Source organism: Brachycentrus maculatus, unplaced genomic scaffold, assembly GCF_059751285.1.
Source record: "Brachycentrus maculatus isolate JH-2025_06_01 unplaced genomic scaffold, ASM5975128v1 h1tg000806l, whole genome shotgun sequence".
NCBI lineage: Eukaryota > Metazoa > Arthropoda > Insecta > Trichoptera > Brachycentridae > Brachycentrus > Brachycentrus maculatus.
Window position 1 is genome coordinate 33,831 of NW_028281534.1, and position 18,308 is coordinate 52,138.

Below are 18,308 nucleotides of genomic sequence, written 5' to 3' on the forward strand. Positions count from 1 at the left end.
CCACTCAGGTTATTCGGGGGTGATTTAATTACTGCACGAACAAAATGGTACAAATTTGGTGGTCCCACCCTTACGTGTGTTGGGTCTTTGAATAGCTGGGCGGTTAACCCTTTGCCCGCGGTAACAGATCTAAACGGCCCGAATATTTTTAATATTCCATCTCGATCACGTACGGACTATTGAATCCGACACCGTCTAGGCTTATGTAGGCATTGCCGGCAGAAAGTAAACATTATTCGCTACATCATCGGCATTTTCGAGCGACGCGCTCCAGTATCGCCTTCAAAATGGCAAACGTTAAGAATGTTTACCGAAATTCCCGATGAAATATGCTCCAGCCGTAATACATATGTTACTCACGTTTCTCTGCGCGTTTTTATCGTTAAAATTACCGAAATTACACACAATTTATGTATTCGCGTCGTTTTTTTTTAAACCTGCGCGTTATCTTTCGAAACTCGAGAAAAGAATATTGCTATGGATGAAATATTTTCGATTGAATTTGCGTAGGTACTTGCCTGAAATATAATACAAGCAAGGTATTTCTCCAATAAAACAGAATTTTTTAAAGAAATATACCGCTGTCAGTATTGCGAAAGAAGCGACAATGGACAATTCACAGCAAAAAAACATATGAAAATATATTTTTCAATTCTTTATTTCTTGGTTTTGATGTGATGAAATATTTTTCTCAGTATTAATACACTTTCAACGAACAAATGTAATGGGTCTATGGGTTTTGCAACTTTAGGCAAAGCACCCGTTTCATGGATGTTTTTCGCAGATACTTTGTGGCACATTTTATAAACTTTATAAAATAAAACAACTTTGTTTTAACCACTTTTTTAATATAATCACACTTAACCTACTGGTAGTTGTTGCAACGCAATTCACAACTAAAATAACATTTAGGATTTTTCACGGAGTGTGTGGAAGTTTTTGGTAAGGGAATGTAATTAATTATGAGTATTTTAATGTTTTTAATGTTTTAGAATTTAATAAACCCTGATGATGACAAGGTTCTTGTCGAAACCGGTAGGTTAAAGTGTACTCATAATAAGAAAGTGGTTAAAACAAAGTTGTTTAATTTTATAAAGTTTGTTGTTTAATACAAAAAAATTTGGAAGCTTGAACATCTCAGGGCATGTGACCTGGCATTTGGCTGGCTTAAGTGATCATTTTATACACTTGTGTAACTATTATTCATTTGCCTAATATAGTTACTTGTGTAACTTTATTGAGAACGATAATATGTATATATATTTTTCTTAAACTAAAAACCCGGTGAGATTCATTCAGATTTTTTTCTATATATTTTTAGGGGAGAGATTCCGATGTTACATTTCAATTTTTGTTATCTCATATTGCATTAATTTTTTAAAGATAATTGGTTGTCATTTTTAATGATGTTATTCCACATCGGTAAAAATAAGTCATTTTAAAAAATCCGAACTTTTTTAAACTTATTATCACGCCGCATCCCCGTGGGCACAAGCAGATAGAGGTGAACGCCAAACCACTCTGTCTTTGCAAACATTATTTGCCTCTTCCACATTCATGCATTTCCTCATACATACCCGCCTATACATATCCTTATTCATAGTATATATGGTACTACGCAAAAATCTATATTCGCAGTATTTGTGCATAATGCAAACTATGCCATGTTCTCTCCGATTCCGCCGCTTCACATGTCAGCTAATGCTTTTAAAAGTATAGATTTATTTAATATATTGTTATCCACCTTGAAGTCTCTTCTTTCTCAGCATTTCTTCTCCATGCTTTAATGGATAAATTTAAACATTGCGTTTCACTCTCTCTCACTGCTCGCTGATAGTGTGGGAAGGAGATGTGTATTTATCAGTGCTTACTATTTGTTATTTTATTATAATTTTGTGTTTAAGACTTTTTGCTTCTCTATTAGTTTATTCATTTGTGTATTTTTATATAAGATTCTGTATACATAAGTATTATGTTAAAGGCATTAGCCGTTCAATAAATAAATAAATAAATAAAAACGTATTTCTTGATTAATATTTGTTGAAATATCACACTTAATACCCATGCATATGTTTTCTACATTTTATTCCACAATTAACTTACTCCATCAAAAATATGGGATGTACCAGAGGTTCCTAACCTTTTTCAGCCCGCGGCGCACTTACAAGTTTATCATTTTATCTCAGCGCCCTACTTTAGTAAGCTTTTTGAAATAGATATAGTAACTACATATATAAATATTACAGTTGAAAGAAATAGGTATCTAATAATAGTACTTGGGTAGAAAGATGCAATCTCTAAAAATAGAAATTGTTGCTTTATAGGTACCCGAGATATTTGTGGTTTCGGATAATGATAGAGGATTGACTCACGGCGCCCCTCTTTACTTTCTACGGCGCACCAGGGCACCGCGACGCACACTTTGGGAACCACTGGGATATACAATACAAATAGGGTGCGTTCATCTCCACCACAAGTTCTTAACTTTTTTTTGACCAGCGCCCCCCTTCAGTCTGAAATCAAACCTGGTACTTGTTGAGCGCTAACAAAATAATCGTTACGGTACACTTCATCTAATGTTAAAAGTAAATTAAGCCATAAATTTATCCCTTTAACTGAATTTATATTAAAATATATATATTTCCATGAAATATGTTTTGAATTGTTTTGCTCAAACACATTAAAACTTAAGTCAGAAATTAAGCTTGAAGTTTTTTGAGTGTACTTAAACAATCGGTATGATATACTTCACCTAAATTTACAAAAAAATGTTCTCAAATATATCCCTACTACAAATTTAACCAACAATATTTTCTAAAACATATTTTTTGAAATGATTTTAATTCTGTTTTATTCCAAATACATAATTATATAAGAAAATCAAACACATTTAAATTTAAATCGGAATTAAAGTCTGGAGCTTATGGAGTGGTAAATAAACAATCTTCACTCTACATTTCTTCGTAAATTTCAAGAAAATTGAACTGAAATATATTTTAATACCTATCTTATTTATGTTGAAATTTGTTTGTCTTTATTAATTTAATTATTCTTAAATACGTTGCAATATAACATAATCAAACACATTAAAATTCAAGTTAGAAATTAATCTTGGAGCTTGTGGAATACTTAGTAAATAGTCTTGACACAACACTTCATATTAAATTCCTAGAAAATTGTACTAAAAGTATATTCTTAAAACTTTCTTTATTTATGAACATTTTGTTTTTTCATTTAAAACATTTTTTCAATTATTTTTACTTAAGTACTTTAACTGAGTAGCCATCATCCTGCTTTTTCGCAAAGGTACACCGTGAGAATAGAACGCTCACCACTCTGCCTTTACAAACAATCTTTGCCTCTTCCACATTTATGCATTCCTCATACATACCTACCGATTATTCTTAACCACTTTCCAGTTTTTGAAATACTTAATCATGCTATGTTTTCCATGGTCTTCTTTTGTTCTTTTGACCAAGTTTATTCGCCTCAAAATATATTGACATTCATGAGGTTATCAAATACATTAAAATTTTAGTCAGAAATCAAGCCTAGAGCTTATTGGGTAATAAATAAATAAATCTTTGAGCTACATTTCATCTTAAATGCATAAAAATGCAAAAAATATATCCCTATAACTAAAACATCAAAAATATATTTGCTTAACCTTTTTTATGAAAACGTTAAATGTTGAATTCTAGGATAATTTTTTTAGTTAAAAATCGATTTTTTTGTTTTTGTTTTATGCTGTCAATAAATCTATCCGCAACTCGAAAGTCTGGGGATTAAGGACATTTAAAACGAAATCCTGAAAAATGTATCAATTAATTTCTTTAAAAGCGCTATAATTCACGTCATTTTTGTCGATATATTTTTGAGAGGAAAATTGTTTATTTTTTAATATTGACATTGAGAATTCACAGATGTTGTCAAAGGAAGATTTGTTTGCCTTAATTATAAATATTAACTAACTTCTTCTACAACTACTACTATCACGCCATTTTCCTGAAGAGATAAGCAGAGAAGATAGAAAGCTTTCTTCACATCCATTCATCTAATCATACTTACTCTACGTTTATGTAGACTTTTCATGTTATCATATTTTTATATTTTTATAATATCATATTTTTAAAATAGAGAAATAAGAAAAATATGAAATAAGGAATGAATGCAAAGCTGAGATAAGCATCATCGATAAAATTAACAAAGGTGTGTTGAGATGGTTTGGACATGTAGAACGAATGAGTGAGGAAAGAACGGTAAAACAAATATATGAGGCGAATGTAATTGGAAAAAGGAGCAGAAGAAGACCGAGAGAAGAACATGATACATTCAGGTATGCCAAATACTTGAAAGTGGTCAGGTTAGGAGTCGTAATAATCGGCGGGTATGTATAAGGAGATGCATGAACGTGGAAGCGGCGAAGAATGTTTGCAAAGACAGAGTAGTGTGGCATTCCATTCTTTCTGCCTACCCCTGCGGGGAAGCGGCGTGATGTTGAGTTAATTAGTTAGTTAGTTTTATAATATCAACTAATGACTTTATTTTGATTTCTATCATTTAACGGTTTTACACGCATTCGTCTTTGGGAACGTATTTCAACGTTGTTTACTCTAGTGAAAACGTTTAAATGCGTTGATTACTCTAATCATCGCATCAGACTGGTAGGCTGATAATTTCGGTAACTCATCCTACGAAAGATGTCTCTAGTGAAATCGCGTAAACTGTGTTACGAGTTTGATCAATATATTTAGAAGTTTCAAGAATTTGAGTAGTGTGGTGTCAATCAAAGGTAAAATTAGTGAATATTTCACGTTTGTTAAGTGATCTTTTAAACTAGCCTATGACGGACGTAAGCCCTGTAAATTCCCAGACTTCTATATTCTTCTTCATAATTGAGATTTCAAAATAATATGAATTGTCGTTATTTTATTTCAAAGTGCTCTTGAGGTACTCTTAAGAGACATATGAACATAATTTTTTATTTGCATTTAGGAATCCCACATTTTTAACAGGCAAAAAAACTCTTCTTCTTGTTCTTTTTTATCTTCTTCTTCTTTCCATGTTCGCTCCCTAGGTGGAGCATATGGCCAACACGAGACGTCTCCAAGTCAATCTATCACGCGCCATTTACTTGGCTTCCTCCCAGGTCAGTCCGGCGTCTCGATGTTCCGCTATGTTTAGTCGGCGAATGGCCGTAGGATGAAGTCAAACATGATGATGAAGAGAAACGGGACTAGTACACATCCTTGCTTCACCCCAGTAGAGACCTCAAATGGTTCACTGTACACATCAACTATTCTGACGCAGCATTCTCTGTAAGTGTGAAATACCCTGATAATGACCACAATTTATTCATTAATTTTTAAAAAAAAAACATTTAATTAAAAAAAAAACTACCCCTTAATGTGGCGACAATGTTCTAGAAATGCTACAAATTAGCTAGAAATTCATTTAAACTCCGCAAAAGAAAAAAATTGAAAGAGTTTAACTTCCTCCCTTACCGTTCCTGAGGGACATACTTCTTTTGTCGTGAATTTATTTTCATTCATAAAGTTTTTCCCTCCTCGACTTCTGAATTAACATCTTCAATAATTAACGATATTCTTTCTTGCTTTCGTGCTGGCCCATTGTTGGGAAACAAATTTATTTGTGAATTTTCTCCTCCTAAATGTAATATTCTAATTTTTCTGGACACAGATCAAAAGGAAATAATACTTTAACCGGTTTATGGCGTTTGCCGGCTCGTGACAAAAGAGGAAAGATTTTAATGTCTGCGTCAGTAGCTTTTAAAGAAATAATCCTTTGTTAAAAAGTCGGCGTTGTAAAAAATCAATACTTTTTTGTGTAAAACGCTTAGTATCTGATTTGATTATAAGTAATCATAAACGCTAAAATTAATTGATTTAAATAAAAAAATAAATGAAAAATTGATTAAACGAAAAGGCATAATATGTTTTTTTTGACATCCCAACATAGAATATGGAAGTCTGGGCATTTACGGGGCTAACGACCGTCATAGGCTGGTTTGAGTGATCACTTTATTCACGTGTAACATTCACCAATTGCATCCATTATTGACAACCACACTACCCAAATTCTTGGATTTTCTAAACATATACGAGTATATATATGATCCAATTTCAAAACAGTGTTCTAGAATCACTAGAATTTCACTAGAGACATCTATTAGTGAGATGAAAAGACGCTTTTTATCAAGCAGAAACTCACATACATGAGAAATGCCAGAGAATATCATTTTCATTTTTACTATTTTTAGCTTATAATTTGACCATTTTATGCCTTTTATACATGTTGACTGAAAAAAAAAACACACACATATACATGAAAATGAAAAATACAAAACAGAAAAAATATTATAGCACTCATAATATAGTATAAACAATGAGTGTAGGTCCCTCTCCAAGCACAAGAACTTAGTCTTTTTACTATAGAAGAACAGCGTAACTTTTATTTAGATATTTTAAATGTAGAAATGTCTCGAAATAAATTCAATTTTGACATTTGTTTGTTTTGATATTATCGTGAATAAATTAACCAAATAAATGAAATTTTTCCGCCTTCGTGGTGTTATGATCAGCGTATTTGGCTTCCATACTGGAAGTCCCGTGTTCGATACCCAGGGGGGGGGTGAAAATAAATATTGGTGATTTAAAACTCTTTATTGAATATTACCCTGGACTGGTCGCTGAACCGCATGAGCGATCACCTGCTATGTAAGAAACGTAAATGATAGCACTGCGTTAATACGATGCAGTGCCCTGTGCACCATTGGGTGTAGATAAGGGTTCAAAAAGTGGAAAAAATTGAATAATAAAATAAAATAAATGTGTTTTGTGTATATATCGGTAGTGTAAAGGCAAAGGGTTATATTTGTCTCAGACCAAATTTTACAGGATAGCAAAAACAATCTTGTGAAATTAAATAACTCATTTGTATTGAATATTGAAAGCATTAACTTTGTGGATCATATTGATATATTATTTGGAGAAATAAAAAAAATAGTATTAAATTAAACCCTGAAGAGGGCAACAGGTTGTTGCCGAAACTAGTTGGTTAGTAAAAATGTGAGTGGATCAGAACACAAAGTATTTTTATTTCTCGAAATAATATAACTCATTTGTTTTACGTATTTTTATATGCACATATCTTAATCAAACTAAATAAGTATTGCAACTACAGCTTTATCCTTGACTATATTATGGAATACACTATTTTAGACATTTTGTGGAACAAACTTAGAAAATGAAAATTTGACACACTTACCCCTTTGCCTTTACACTACTGATATATACTCGTATATATAATAAATTGGAAATTTCTTTACAACATTTTGAGTGTGTCCAAATACTTGTTCACAAAATCTGGATTATCTCCAATTACAGGAGTTATTTTCATATTATTTTTTGACATCTCATAATTTGATGAGATGTCAAAAAATAATATGAAAATAACTCCTGTAATTGGAGATAATCCAGATTTTGTGAACAAGTATTTGGACACACTCAAAATGTTGTAAATAAATTATCTGGTCAAATTATAAGCTTAATAATAAAAATGAAAATGGTATTTTCTGGCGTTTCTCATGTGTGTGATTATAATCCGGGATTCGGATCTCACATACTAATATAAGAGTTTCTGCTTAATAAAAAGCTTCTTTACATCTCACCAATAGATGTCTGTATTGAAGTTTTAGTGATTCATGAACAAAGTTTCTAAATTGGTTCAAATATATAGAACTTCCAAGAATTTGAGTAGTGTGGTTGTCAATAATGGGTAGAATTGGTGAATGTTACACGTGTGTAAAGTGATCACTTAAACCAGCCTATGACGGTCGTAAGCCCCGTAAATGCCCAGACTTCCATATTCTTCTTCATCTTTGATGAGATGTCAAAAAATAATATGGAAATTTCTCTTCATTTTTTTCACTTTATTTATTATTTCTTCAATGAACAAAGTCACCTAAATAATTACAAAGCAGGATGTATCTACCTTCTAGTATGCGCTCGAAAAAACTTCCTTTGATCTCAAATTGGGTTTTGTTGACAAACGAATTTGGTAAAAGGAGAAGTCCAAATCCTTTCAGGGCAGTTTTTAAATTATCATTCTATTGGCCAAGTTTTGTGAATATAATTGGAATACGCCGAATGCGTCCGATGTCAATTACCAAGATTCATCAAAAACATTTCTGTGTCCGTGAAATTCGGGTTTTTCCTGAATTTCAGGTTTTTCAGAGATAAAATTGAAGAAACCAGATACCTTGGGTGATACCTGTCTCCTCCCTCTTTCGAGATTTTAGTGTACTTTGAAGTCGGGGAAATTGGAGTATTCCATCTCTGAAGAAATAATTCAATTAGAATGATCAAACATTTCCGAAATAAATACTCATGTCATTTTGACAAGTAATTTGGGATTTGAATAGGAAGAATATGTTTGGAGATGTTTTTTGAGAAAAAAACCTTTTTTTACTATGATAATATAATAGATTAAACACTGCAATTAAAAAATCGAGTTATTACATTGTTTCTTGAATTTTTTTCGCACATATTTTGTGGCACATTTTTTAAACTTTAAGAAATTAAACAACTTTGTTTTAACCACTTTTTTATTGTTAGTACACTTCAGTAGGAAGTTTTTGGTAAGGTAATGTAAGGAATTATGAGTATTTTAATGTTTTAGAATTTAATAAACCCTAATGATGACAAGGTTCTTGTGGAAACCGGTAGGTTAAAGTGTACTTATGTTAAAAAAGTGGTTTTTAAAATTTGATTCATTTAAAAAAGTTAATTACATTATTAGTCAATTATTTAGGGATAAATTATTATAATCGTTTTTTTTTATTAAATACATCTTTATATACAGTTAAAAATTATCGCGATACAGTTAAAAGCTTTTTTTGATTTTTTTACCTGTTTTTTTACTGTTTTTTTTAATATTGTTATATCTGTAGGTACTTTTTGACCTAAATCCTTAAATAAGTACTGGAAATTACTCATCATAAATATTATGTTTGTGACATGACTTAAATTTAAAAAAAAAATTAATTGATTTGAACCTCACATACTAATATAAGAGTTTCTGCTTAGTAAAAAGCTTCTTTACATCTCACCGATAGATGTGAAGTTCTAGTGATTCAAGAACAAGGTTTCTAAATTGGTTCATAAATATAGAACATCCAAGAATTTGAATAGTGTGGTTGTCAATAATGGGTAGAATTGGTGAATATTACACGTGTGTAAAGTGATCACTTAAACCAGCCTATGACGTTCGTCAGCTCCGTAAATGCCCAGACTTCCATAGTCTTCTTCATCTTTGATGAGATGTCAAAAAATAATATTAAAAAAAAATTAAAAAGCAATGTGAGTTATAAATGCAACTCCCTTTTAAAAAAGACAAATCAAATTGCAAAGCTTTTGAGCATTCTTATGTAAATGCCTTCGTCGGCACTTTTTCAACAAAAACAGTTACTGATGACTTTTCAATATATCCTCGCATCCTCCTTTTATTTTAAGTTTAATAAATTTCTCCGACAAGGGGATAAAAAACAGCCGTGTCACGATCTTTTATATAATCTCCCCCATCCTACAGCCCCTAACCTTGACAAGCCCCCCCCTCCCCCGACGGGAATATTAATAAGACTCTTGTTGGTTTTGGTCGACAATGTTTCGGGGAAACTTTGTTAATAGATACTTACCTCGCTCGTAACAACGAGCAAAAATGTCTATCCACTCGGACCGAGTTTTATGTCCCGATCGTTTTGGTAATTCGACGTTTACTTGAAATATGAGTGACATAAAACGGGAACTACTAAACCTTCCCCTACAAATTTGGTGAAACTAGACATTTCGTTTATTGGTCATCAAAATCTAAACAATGTTAGGATAAATTATACGGCTGAATGAAATGTTTGTTTTTTAAACAAAAATGAAAGTATTGTTGGGGATTTTAATCGAGACGTTCCCGGCTCTTCGTCAGGACAATGACTGCACCTGCATTTGCATGCAAATGATTTATTATTATTAAACCATATCCGCTCCCTAGTTGGAGCATATGGAGTCCACAAACTGTTTCCAGGCTTTTCTGTCGGCTGCCAGCTCCCTTGCATCCTCCCAAGTTACATCCGCGTCCCGAAGCTCTGACGAGAACTGCCGACAAATTGTATGCAAACAATACTTTTTTTTCATTGACTTGGTGTTCAATTTGTAGAATCGCCCCTTTTTTTAATATCACATACATGCACTATCACACAGTAGTTTGATAATGCCATAACAAGGCGAAACAAGTATAATAAGTTTTTTTTATGTGTTTTTAATAACCAAATTCAATTTAGTAGATTTTAAAAATTAATGTAAGATTTTAATATTTTAAAATTAATACTACGCTTCACTAACAAAGCACTATTCATACACTTACAACTACGCAAAATATTAATCACATGCGTTTTTGGTTGACCCGAGAACCAACATTTATTTTCGATAAAAACCTAAGTTAGGCGTGTTAAAACTGGTATCAAAGGGAAAGGACTGATCACCTTCTCTTAACGTTATAATTGATCAATATAACATAATAGTTTTAACATTCTAAGTCCCTTATGAAGAAACCATTTGAAGAAAAAAAAAACAGCAATTCTTCAACTTATACAGGGTTGCAAATATTTTATTCAAAGGAAAAATTTATCGTTGAGATATCAAAACGATTTTACAAAAGCAAAATGCAATACCAAACAACTCCAACAAGAGCTTATAATATAAATGCCTCTCATTCATATATTTAAAAAAAACATAAATAAAAAATAATACAAAAAAAACTATTAAATCATTTAAAAGTAAACATTATATAAAACGAACGTAAGTCCTTCTCCAATCGCAAGAGTTTAGTTTCTTATTTGGAGAGAAATAGTCTGATATAAAGATATGTTAAAAGTCGAAATGTCCATCTAATAAATTACATTTTTATATTTTTGTAACCTTTTTAAGCAAAAACCTAAAATAAAATATTTAAAAAAACCACTTCGTTTATGTAATAGGATGCTTTATATGGGGGTTAAAGAGAAAAATTTTGTTGATATATCATTAGCTTTGCAAATAAAATATCTTCGAAAATATGTTGCTGTTTTGTCTGTCAAATAGGCGTTTCATAATGAATAATTAAGAGCCCACTCTTGTGTATTCTCTCTGAATGTTATCAGATTCCATTTTCCGGGAAATTGAATAAATTTTGCATAACGGGTTCAAACACAAATAAATAATTGGCGCCTTCAACAAAGAACCTTTAGGGAACTCGACGTTAAACCATTGATGTTTCTATCATATCAAAACTAACAGGGTTCATGCATATTTATTTACAAAAGATCTTTAGTAAACTGATTCCCAATCCATGAATACACGGTTTCTGAAACTATTTGATTCTCACATTCAGTTTAATAAATTCAGTAAGCAATATATCACTTTATTGTAGTATGATTTTTTTGCATTTTTGGACTAAGTAGATTTAACTTAGTCCCAAAATACAAAAAAAAACGTACTGTAAAAAAAGTCCCTAACTGTGTTTTAAGTTTAGGCAGCCGATATGTTCCAAGATCTTCAACGATATTTCCACATAGATGAAAAACGTATTTATCCTTGAAGATGACAAGGTGCTTTTAGAAACCGGTTGGATAAAAATACCAAAAAAAATAACAATGTTTATGTTTGATTTGTTTTATGAATTTTTTAAATGTACCAGAAAGTATCACAAAAAAAACATTTAGTAGAAAAATAAGTCTATTGAGCTGTCAATTTTTCAGGCTTGCGACCTATCATTGGTTATTTTGAGTGACGTTTTTAAAAAAATGTAACTTTCACCATTCTACCCATTATTGAAAACAAAGCTGATAAAATTACGAAAATCGTATTTCTGAGGTAAGAGCCACAAATTCTTAGCCCGGTAGGCTTATATATTCAAATTTGCTCTAGATATAGACGAGTCGATAATCTGGTTTTAAACCCTGTTTTGATCTATACTTATTTCATCTCAATAAACTGCTTCCTATCCATGCTAACATATCAATAAAATATTGATAGGAAAGCTTTTTCCGAAACCTTAGAGACTTTTAATGTAAAAACATAAGAGTATAATTCGGCTCAAATTTTATTTTAGATAAAGGAAATGTTTTTTTTGACATACATTTAGAAAACTAAAAAAAAACATATTAATTAATATAGTTTGAAAGCATATTAAATCATGATCACACTTTTTGAATATTTCATAATAATAATAATAATAAACTCTTTCTGAAAAGTATTTCTAAGTAATGATTACAAAAAATATGAATGAAATTGCTTGAAATACGGGGAATTTAAATCCTCTTCTCAGTTCTAGGGGGTTTAATATTATTTCAAGTGCTTTTAACTTCAAATAAAATATAATATTAACTTTTATGCACGCTACCCGTTAGCCACAGACGTTTTTTAAGGAGCATTGCTCGGAACGGTCTGTGGATGGTTGTTTGTAGGCTGAAACCCTTCAAGGCGCATTGTCTCGATTCAAAGGACCTCCCAGTTTCGGGACATGTACCCACTTGACACAATAAGTTGGTGACAAGATCAGCTAAGAGTATTACGTTCTGTGTAGGCACAGGATTCCATTATGAGATCCTTTTCTTCAATCAGATAAATTTTCTTTTAGACGCAAAGAATGGAGTGTTCACGAACCAGGCTATTTTGCGTTTAGAGAACTCCGCGCTCGATCCTTAGAAAACTTTTCATATCCGTTCTAGTGAAATCAATTTTTCCACTATGTTTTTACTACTTCTTACACCAAAAATGTTTTGATTTCTTCAAGAATTGGATACAATACTTGTATTTTAAAGTTAATACACATAAAAAATCTCTTTAAAAGAACTCTACGAAAAAAATGAAACAGGGTAGCAAAGAAGTAATCACTCTATCTATAGATGTTATAATTTTTGCAAATGCTTCGTACGTCAAATATATTTGACACTTGTGATACGCGATAGTATACAAACAGATACTACCTTACCTACCTTAGTATCTTACTATGTACTAGTACCTTACTATCCTACCTTAGTACTCTACGGCACCGTAGAATAAGTTTTCAAACACAAAATGCATAAAGGACTGCATCACATTGATGCAGAGTTATCTTATTCGTTACTCACATGAAGGCTAGATAATCCTGCGCTGAAAAGACTTCTTCTTCTTCTTTTTCCATGTTCGCTCCCTAGGTGGAGCATATGGCCAACACGAGTCGTCTCCAAGTCACTCTGTCACGCGCCATCTCCTTGGCTTCCTCCCAGGTCAGTCCGGCGTCTCGAAGTTCCGCTGAGTATAGTCGGTGAATGGTCGTCAGCGGCCTTCCGGGGCGCCGGAATCCTCGGGGTTGGAAGAAGAGACATGAGGGGTTGATGCCCTCAGGTGGCATTCTAAGGACATGTCCCAACCATGTCCACCTTCTTCTCTTCAGGACTTCCAGTATGAGGGGCTGTTGAGTTCTTCTCCTCACATCGTCATTCCTGACGAAGTCATACCACTTTATACCCAGTATTCGCCTCAGGCATCTATTTTCAAAAAAAAATAGATGCCTGAGAAAAGACTAGTGCAGGGTAATATTAAATAACCTCAGAGTGTAAAATCACCAATATTTATAGTCACCCCCCCCCTCCTAAAAATTGAGCCCGAGACCTCCTGCATGGTAGTTTAACACGCTAACACACCATGGAAGCGGACAGAATGAAATATTAAAAATTTAGTTTAATATTAAAGTATTTTTATTCAAAATAAAATAAAAATACTAAAAATTCCTTTGTTATTTGCACGTGTTAGGACACGTTTGTTCGAGTCGTTTGTAATTTTTTTTTAACATAAAAAAACGGCAAAAATTTCAGTATCCTTTTTCAAACGCAAATAATAAAACTCGCGCATTTGCGAAATATCAAAAACTCCGCGCCGGGAAGAAGAATTCGGTAAAAAATAATGATATGGAAATCCATTTCCGGGACGTATTGAGTGGAATATTTTACCGTTATTTATGCGCGCAAAGGTAAACATCTGTATTTCAGGCGTTATTGTCAAAGTCCTTATCGCAAATAACGAAATAACGACGCGGCGAGGCGCGGATAGACACGCGTCACCGGCTCCTGAAAACTCTCCAACTACCACCATAACGGGCGTACAAGCTGTTTACTCTCTGCGTATTTATAGTAACGGCCTTCTGATATAACTATTCCATCACTTTAAAGTGTTTCTTATACGCTTTGTATAATGTTAATATTTCTCCCATACACACACTCACATTTAAATATATAGTTAACCCCCCTATAGAGCTAAAATAGGTACCGCGTTATCAATGGGAAAATTGTAAGGCGTCCACCGACAAGACACACAAGGTGGCTTGGTGGGTCTCTAAATATATTCAAAATTGTTCTTTAAATAAATGTATACAATTTAATAATAATATATATAATAATAAACCCTTATCCGAACCCCAATGGTGCAAAGGGCACTGCTTCATATAAACGCAATGTTATCTTGATCGTTAACACATGAAGGAAAGGTGATCAGCCCTCCGCTTCAGGTACCAGTCCAGGAAAATAATGAATAAATACAATACAGGGTACACAATTTATTAACATAAAAAATGTTTTTTATTGTTTTATTATTTTAAATGACTCATTTCGTTCCTTTCCGCTGATTAAAATGTAAAAATACAATTTAAAAAATTTACCACTCATATATTCCCTTTGATAGTGCGGTAGACTCAACTTTGTAGGGGGTTTTACTGTATACACATCTATATTTAAATACATTGTCAAATTGTCAGCTGTATCCCACCCAGTATCCTAGTGTTAATATAATCCTGAGTTCGGATCTTGCATGCATCTTAATAAAAGGGTCTCTGATAAATATTAAAAGCTTTATTAAACTTACCATAGATGGCTAAGTCATCGCGATCTTTTTTTTCTTACTGGCTCATACATATTTTTATCTTAAAAGAAATAAAAATGAGATATAAAATAATCTTTATAAAAAATAAAAAATAAAATTTTATTATTTATTTGACAATCACCCAGTGAATGGATGTTTCTGCCAGTATCAAGTATTAAATTTTATTCCTAAAATATTTGTAAATTAATTCTTATATTTCTTCATCCACATTTTATCTAGTAAGTAATTGAACACCTTTATATACACACATACAGAAACAAATGTATCTTTAAATAATAAATATAAGTTGCTGGTACAATGGACTATCGGTTGAAGATCTGGAGTAAAATATATGGTTGACATTTAGTTAATCAAATCAGCTCGGTTAGAATCAAGACTTAACGCCAGTAAGACAAATGTCATGTGCAACTCAACCTGTCAGGACCGAGATCAATGTCTTACTTGTGAAAGACAAGTACGAGTCTAGACCTTTAGACACCTTGAAGCTTGTATAGAAGATACTGGACATCCTTACAGTTGGTTTTAATCCCGTGGTTTGAGTCGCAAAAGCTCAATCTCTTGATTCGACCCGTACTTAAAACATAACTAATATTTAATTTTTGTACTGACAATGGATCTGCATTTTATACAATAAAATAACAACTTTGTTTCCACATGAATTTTATTTGACCAGCAACCGGGTTCCTGCGTTATCGACATCATCAGACTGGTGTGAGGCTAGATAAACTTCTATGTTATGTACACAACAAGAGCGGAGTTAAAAAAACATGATTTTTTTAAAAGTTTTTTGACAAAATGTATTAAAATTGAATGAGTTTAAGTATTGTATTATAAAAATAATTACTTGTAAGTTATGGCTTTAGGTATGATTGTATACAATTTATGGACATTTGACTGGTGTGAAGCTAGACAAAATTTTATATCCACAAATTTTATATAGACAAGGGTTGAAAATCATGACTGTATATATTTTTTCTGACAAAAATTAATTTAATTTAAAGACTTTAAGTATTGTATCATAGGAACCATTATATGTTAGTTATCGTAAAAGTTTAAAGTTATATTTAGCACCCAACGAGATTCGAAATCGTGATCCTCTGTTAACTAGACATGTACTTTGACCAACTAAGAAAGATAAAAACTTATAAAGAATAGTAAATCATTATATTCATAAAAAATATTCATACTTATATATAAAATTCACGTGGTAAATATCACTATTTCTCAAAATCTTTAGCATTTACCATATTGATCACACCGTCAAACATTACGATGCTTAAAAATTATGCGGAATTAATCGAAACACAATAGATTTTTAAAAAATTGTGGCATTTACTAAGTAAAATTGGTTTTAAAAATGTATTACCACAAAATGATATCAAATCAATTAATGAATTTCATAAAAAATACTTACTGATAGCTCTTTAAACTACAATTTTGTGTTTTTACAAAGGCAATTTGCACAACAAAAAAACCATCAGCAATTTTAGCACACGGATAAGAAAAAATCTCAGCACTAAAGCGGTTAGATATAATTTATTACGAGATAGGTACGATCCTGTTTTCGCATTCCCGAATTTCCACAAAGATACTGCTGATATCCTTGATTATGATCCTTAATGTAGGTATTATGCCAGCCGAAAGCAAACAACCCTTTTAACCATTTATGCCTTTAATTATACCACTATCGCATTCCCCACATCTTCCTTCCTAAATCCTATAGCTTAATGGTCAATGTATTTTATTTTTAGCAACTCTGTGTGTCTGTTATGAATGTCCCTTAAGACCCTTCTATTTTCATATTTACCCAGCTTGATAGTGATTGGGGCACTTGACCTACATATATCGTTCTTAATTTTAAAACATTAAGGTTTCGCATTTCTTAAACCTTTTTTTCAAAAGTAAAACAAATGAGGGTTAAAATGTGAGGTAATAATAAAATTTTATTATCATTATCAAATATTAAACTAACTAACCATCACTCCGCTTCCCCATACGAGTAAGGAGAGAGAGTAGAACGCCACACCAATCTATTTTTGCAAACAATATTCACCTCCACATTTCTGCATATCCTCATACATTCCGACTCTTAAACTTTTACTTTTATGTGTAGTTTTTAAGAAAAAGGCTTTTTACCTCATTTTTTAACCCGCATTAGTCCCTTATGAAAAAAATATATGCACTTCCAAGAATTTGAAATGATTGATAATGTCAAGTTTTCCTCTGTTTTCCTTTGCTCTTATTTCCAACTACAATACATTTTTCCTTAAATTTGTATTACTTTTCTTTCTACTTTAATTTGATCTACATGCCCAAATCATCTCAATGCAATATTCTTGATTCTCTTGTTTCTTATAGGTTATTATTTTCACTATAGGTTTCTTAATTAAAATATTTTATGATCCTGTATTTTATTTTATTTTGTTGTTCTCAGGCTGCACCTGTCTGGTGTTCTCCCAGACGTACGGCAAGGACCGCGGAACGTTCAGCAGCCCCGACTACCCCAAGAGCTACCCTCGGGGAATAGACTGCCTGCTCTATACCTTCATAGCTGGCCCGGACCAGATCGTGGAGCTAACCTTCGCTGACTTTGATGTCCACAAAACCCACATGGAGTGAGTACCATACAGCGCTCACTCATTTCAAGAACGTCATAAATCAAAAATCGTAAATTTTCAGTTGTGCATGTTTTCGGAATGCCCAGAAAATTTACTATATCCCAGCAAAAGAGTCATATTTTTAACTTGATATTTACCCGCTACAGGGCAGAAAGTGTTGTTCTTGCATTTTGACGAAAAGGTACTGTTTAATTATTTTTTAAATATATAAATATTTTTCAAATGGAGAAAAAACTTTCAGGTTTTAACTAAAAACATCTGTTGCACAGTAAAAAGTTCAATAAGTGGCCTGACATGTATTTTTAATACATTGTATTATATTCTTAAACTTTAAAAACGTTCTCCTGAAAAATCAAGTTTTTGGATTTATGACGTTCTTGAAAAGAGTGAGCGACTTATTGTTATGTTCTCCCAGACAGACGGCAAAGAGCGCGGAACTTCTAGTAGGTTAAAACCCAGTGAATGGCTATTTAAATATTAAATATATATACATATATATATATAAATATATATATATACATATATATATATATATATATATATATATATATATATATATATATATATATATATATATATATATATATATATATATATATATATATATATATATATATATATATATATATATATATATATATGTATATATATATTTGTTTATATATATATATATATATTTATATATATATATATATATATACATATAAATATAAATATAAATATA

The 18,308-nt window shown here is 31.9% G+C and overlaps 1 protein-coding gene across 1 annotated transcript in view; it reads left to right on the plus strand.

Moving 5' to 3' along the window:
* The window catches only part of LOC148300172 (suppressor of lurcher protein 1-like), a 136,107-nt gene that overhangs the window by 17,760 nt on the left and 100,039 nt on the right, over nt 1-18,308 (plus strand). Inside the window, exon 3 of the mRNA XM_088275149.1 lies at nt 17,401-17,581. Coding sequence (XP_088131275.1) covers nt 17,401-17,581 — 181 coding nt within the window. The remainder of the gene's footprint in view (nt 1-17,400; nt 17,582-18,308) is intronic.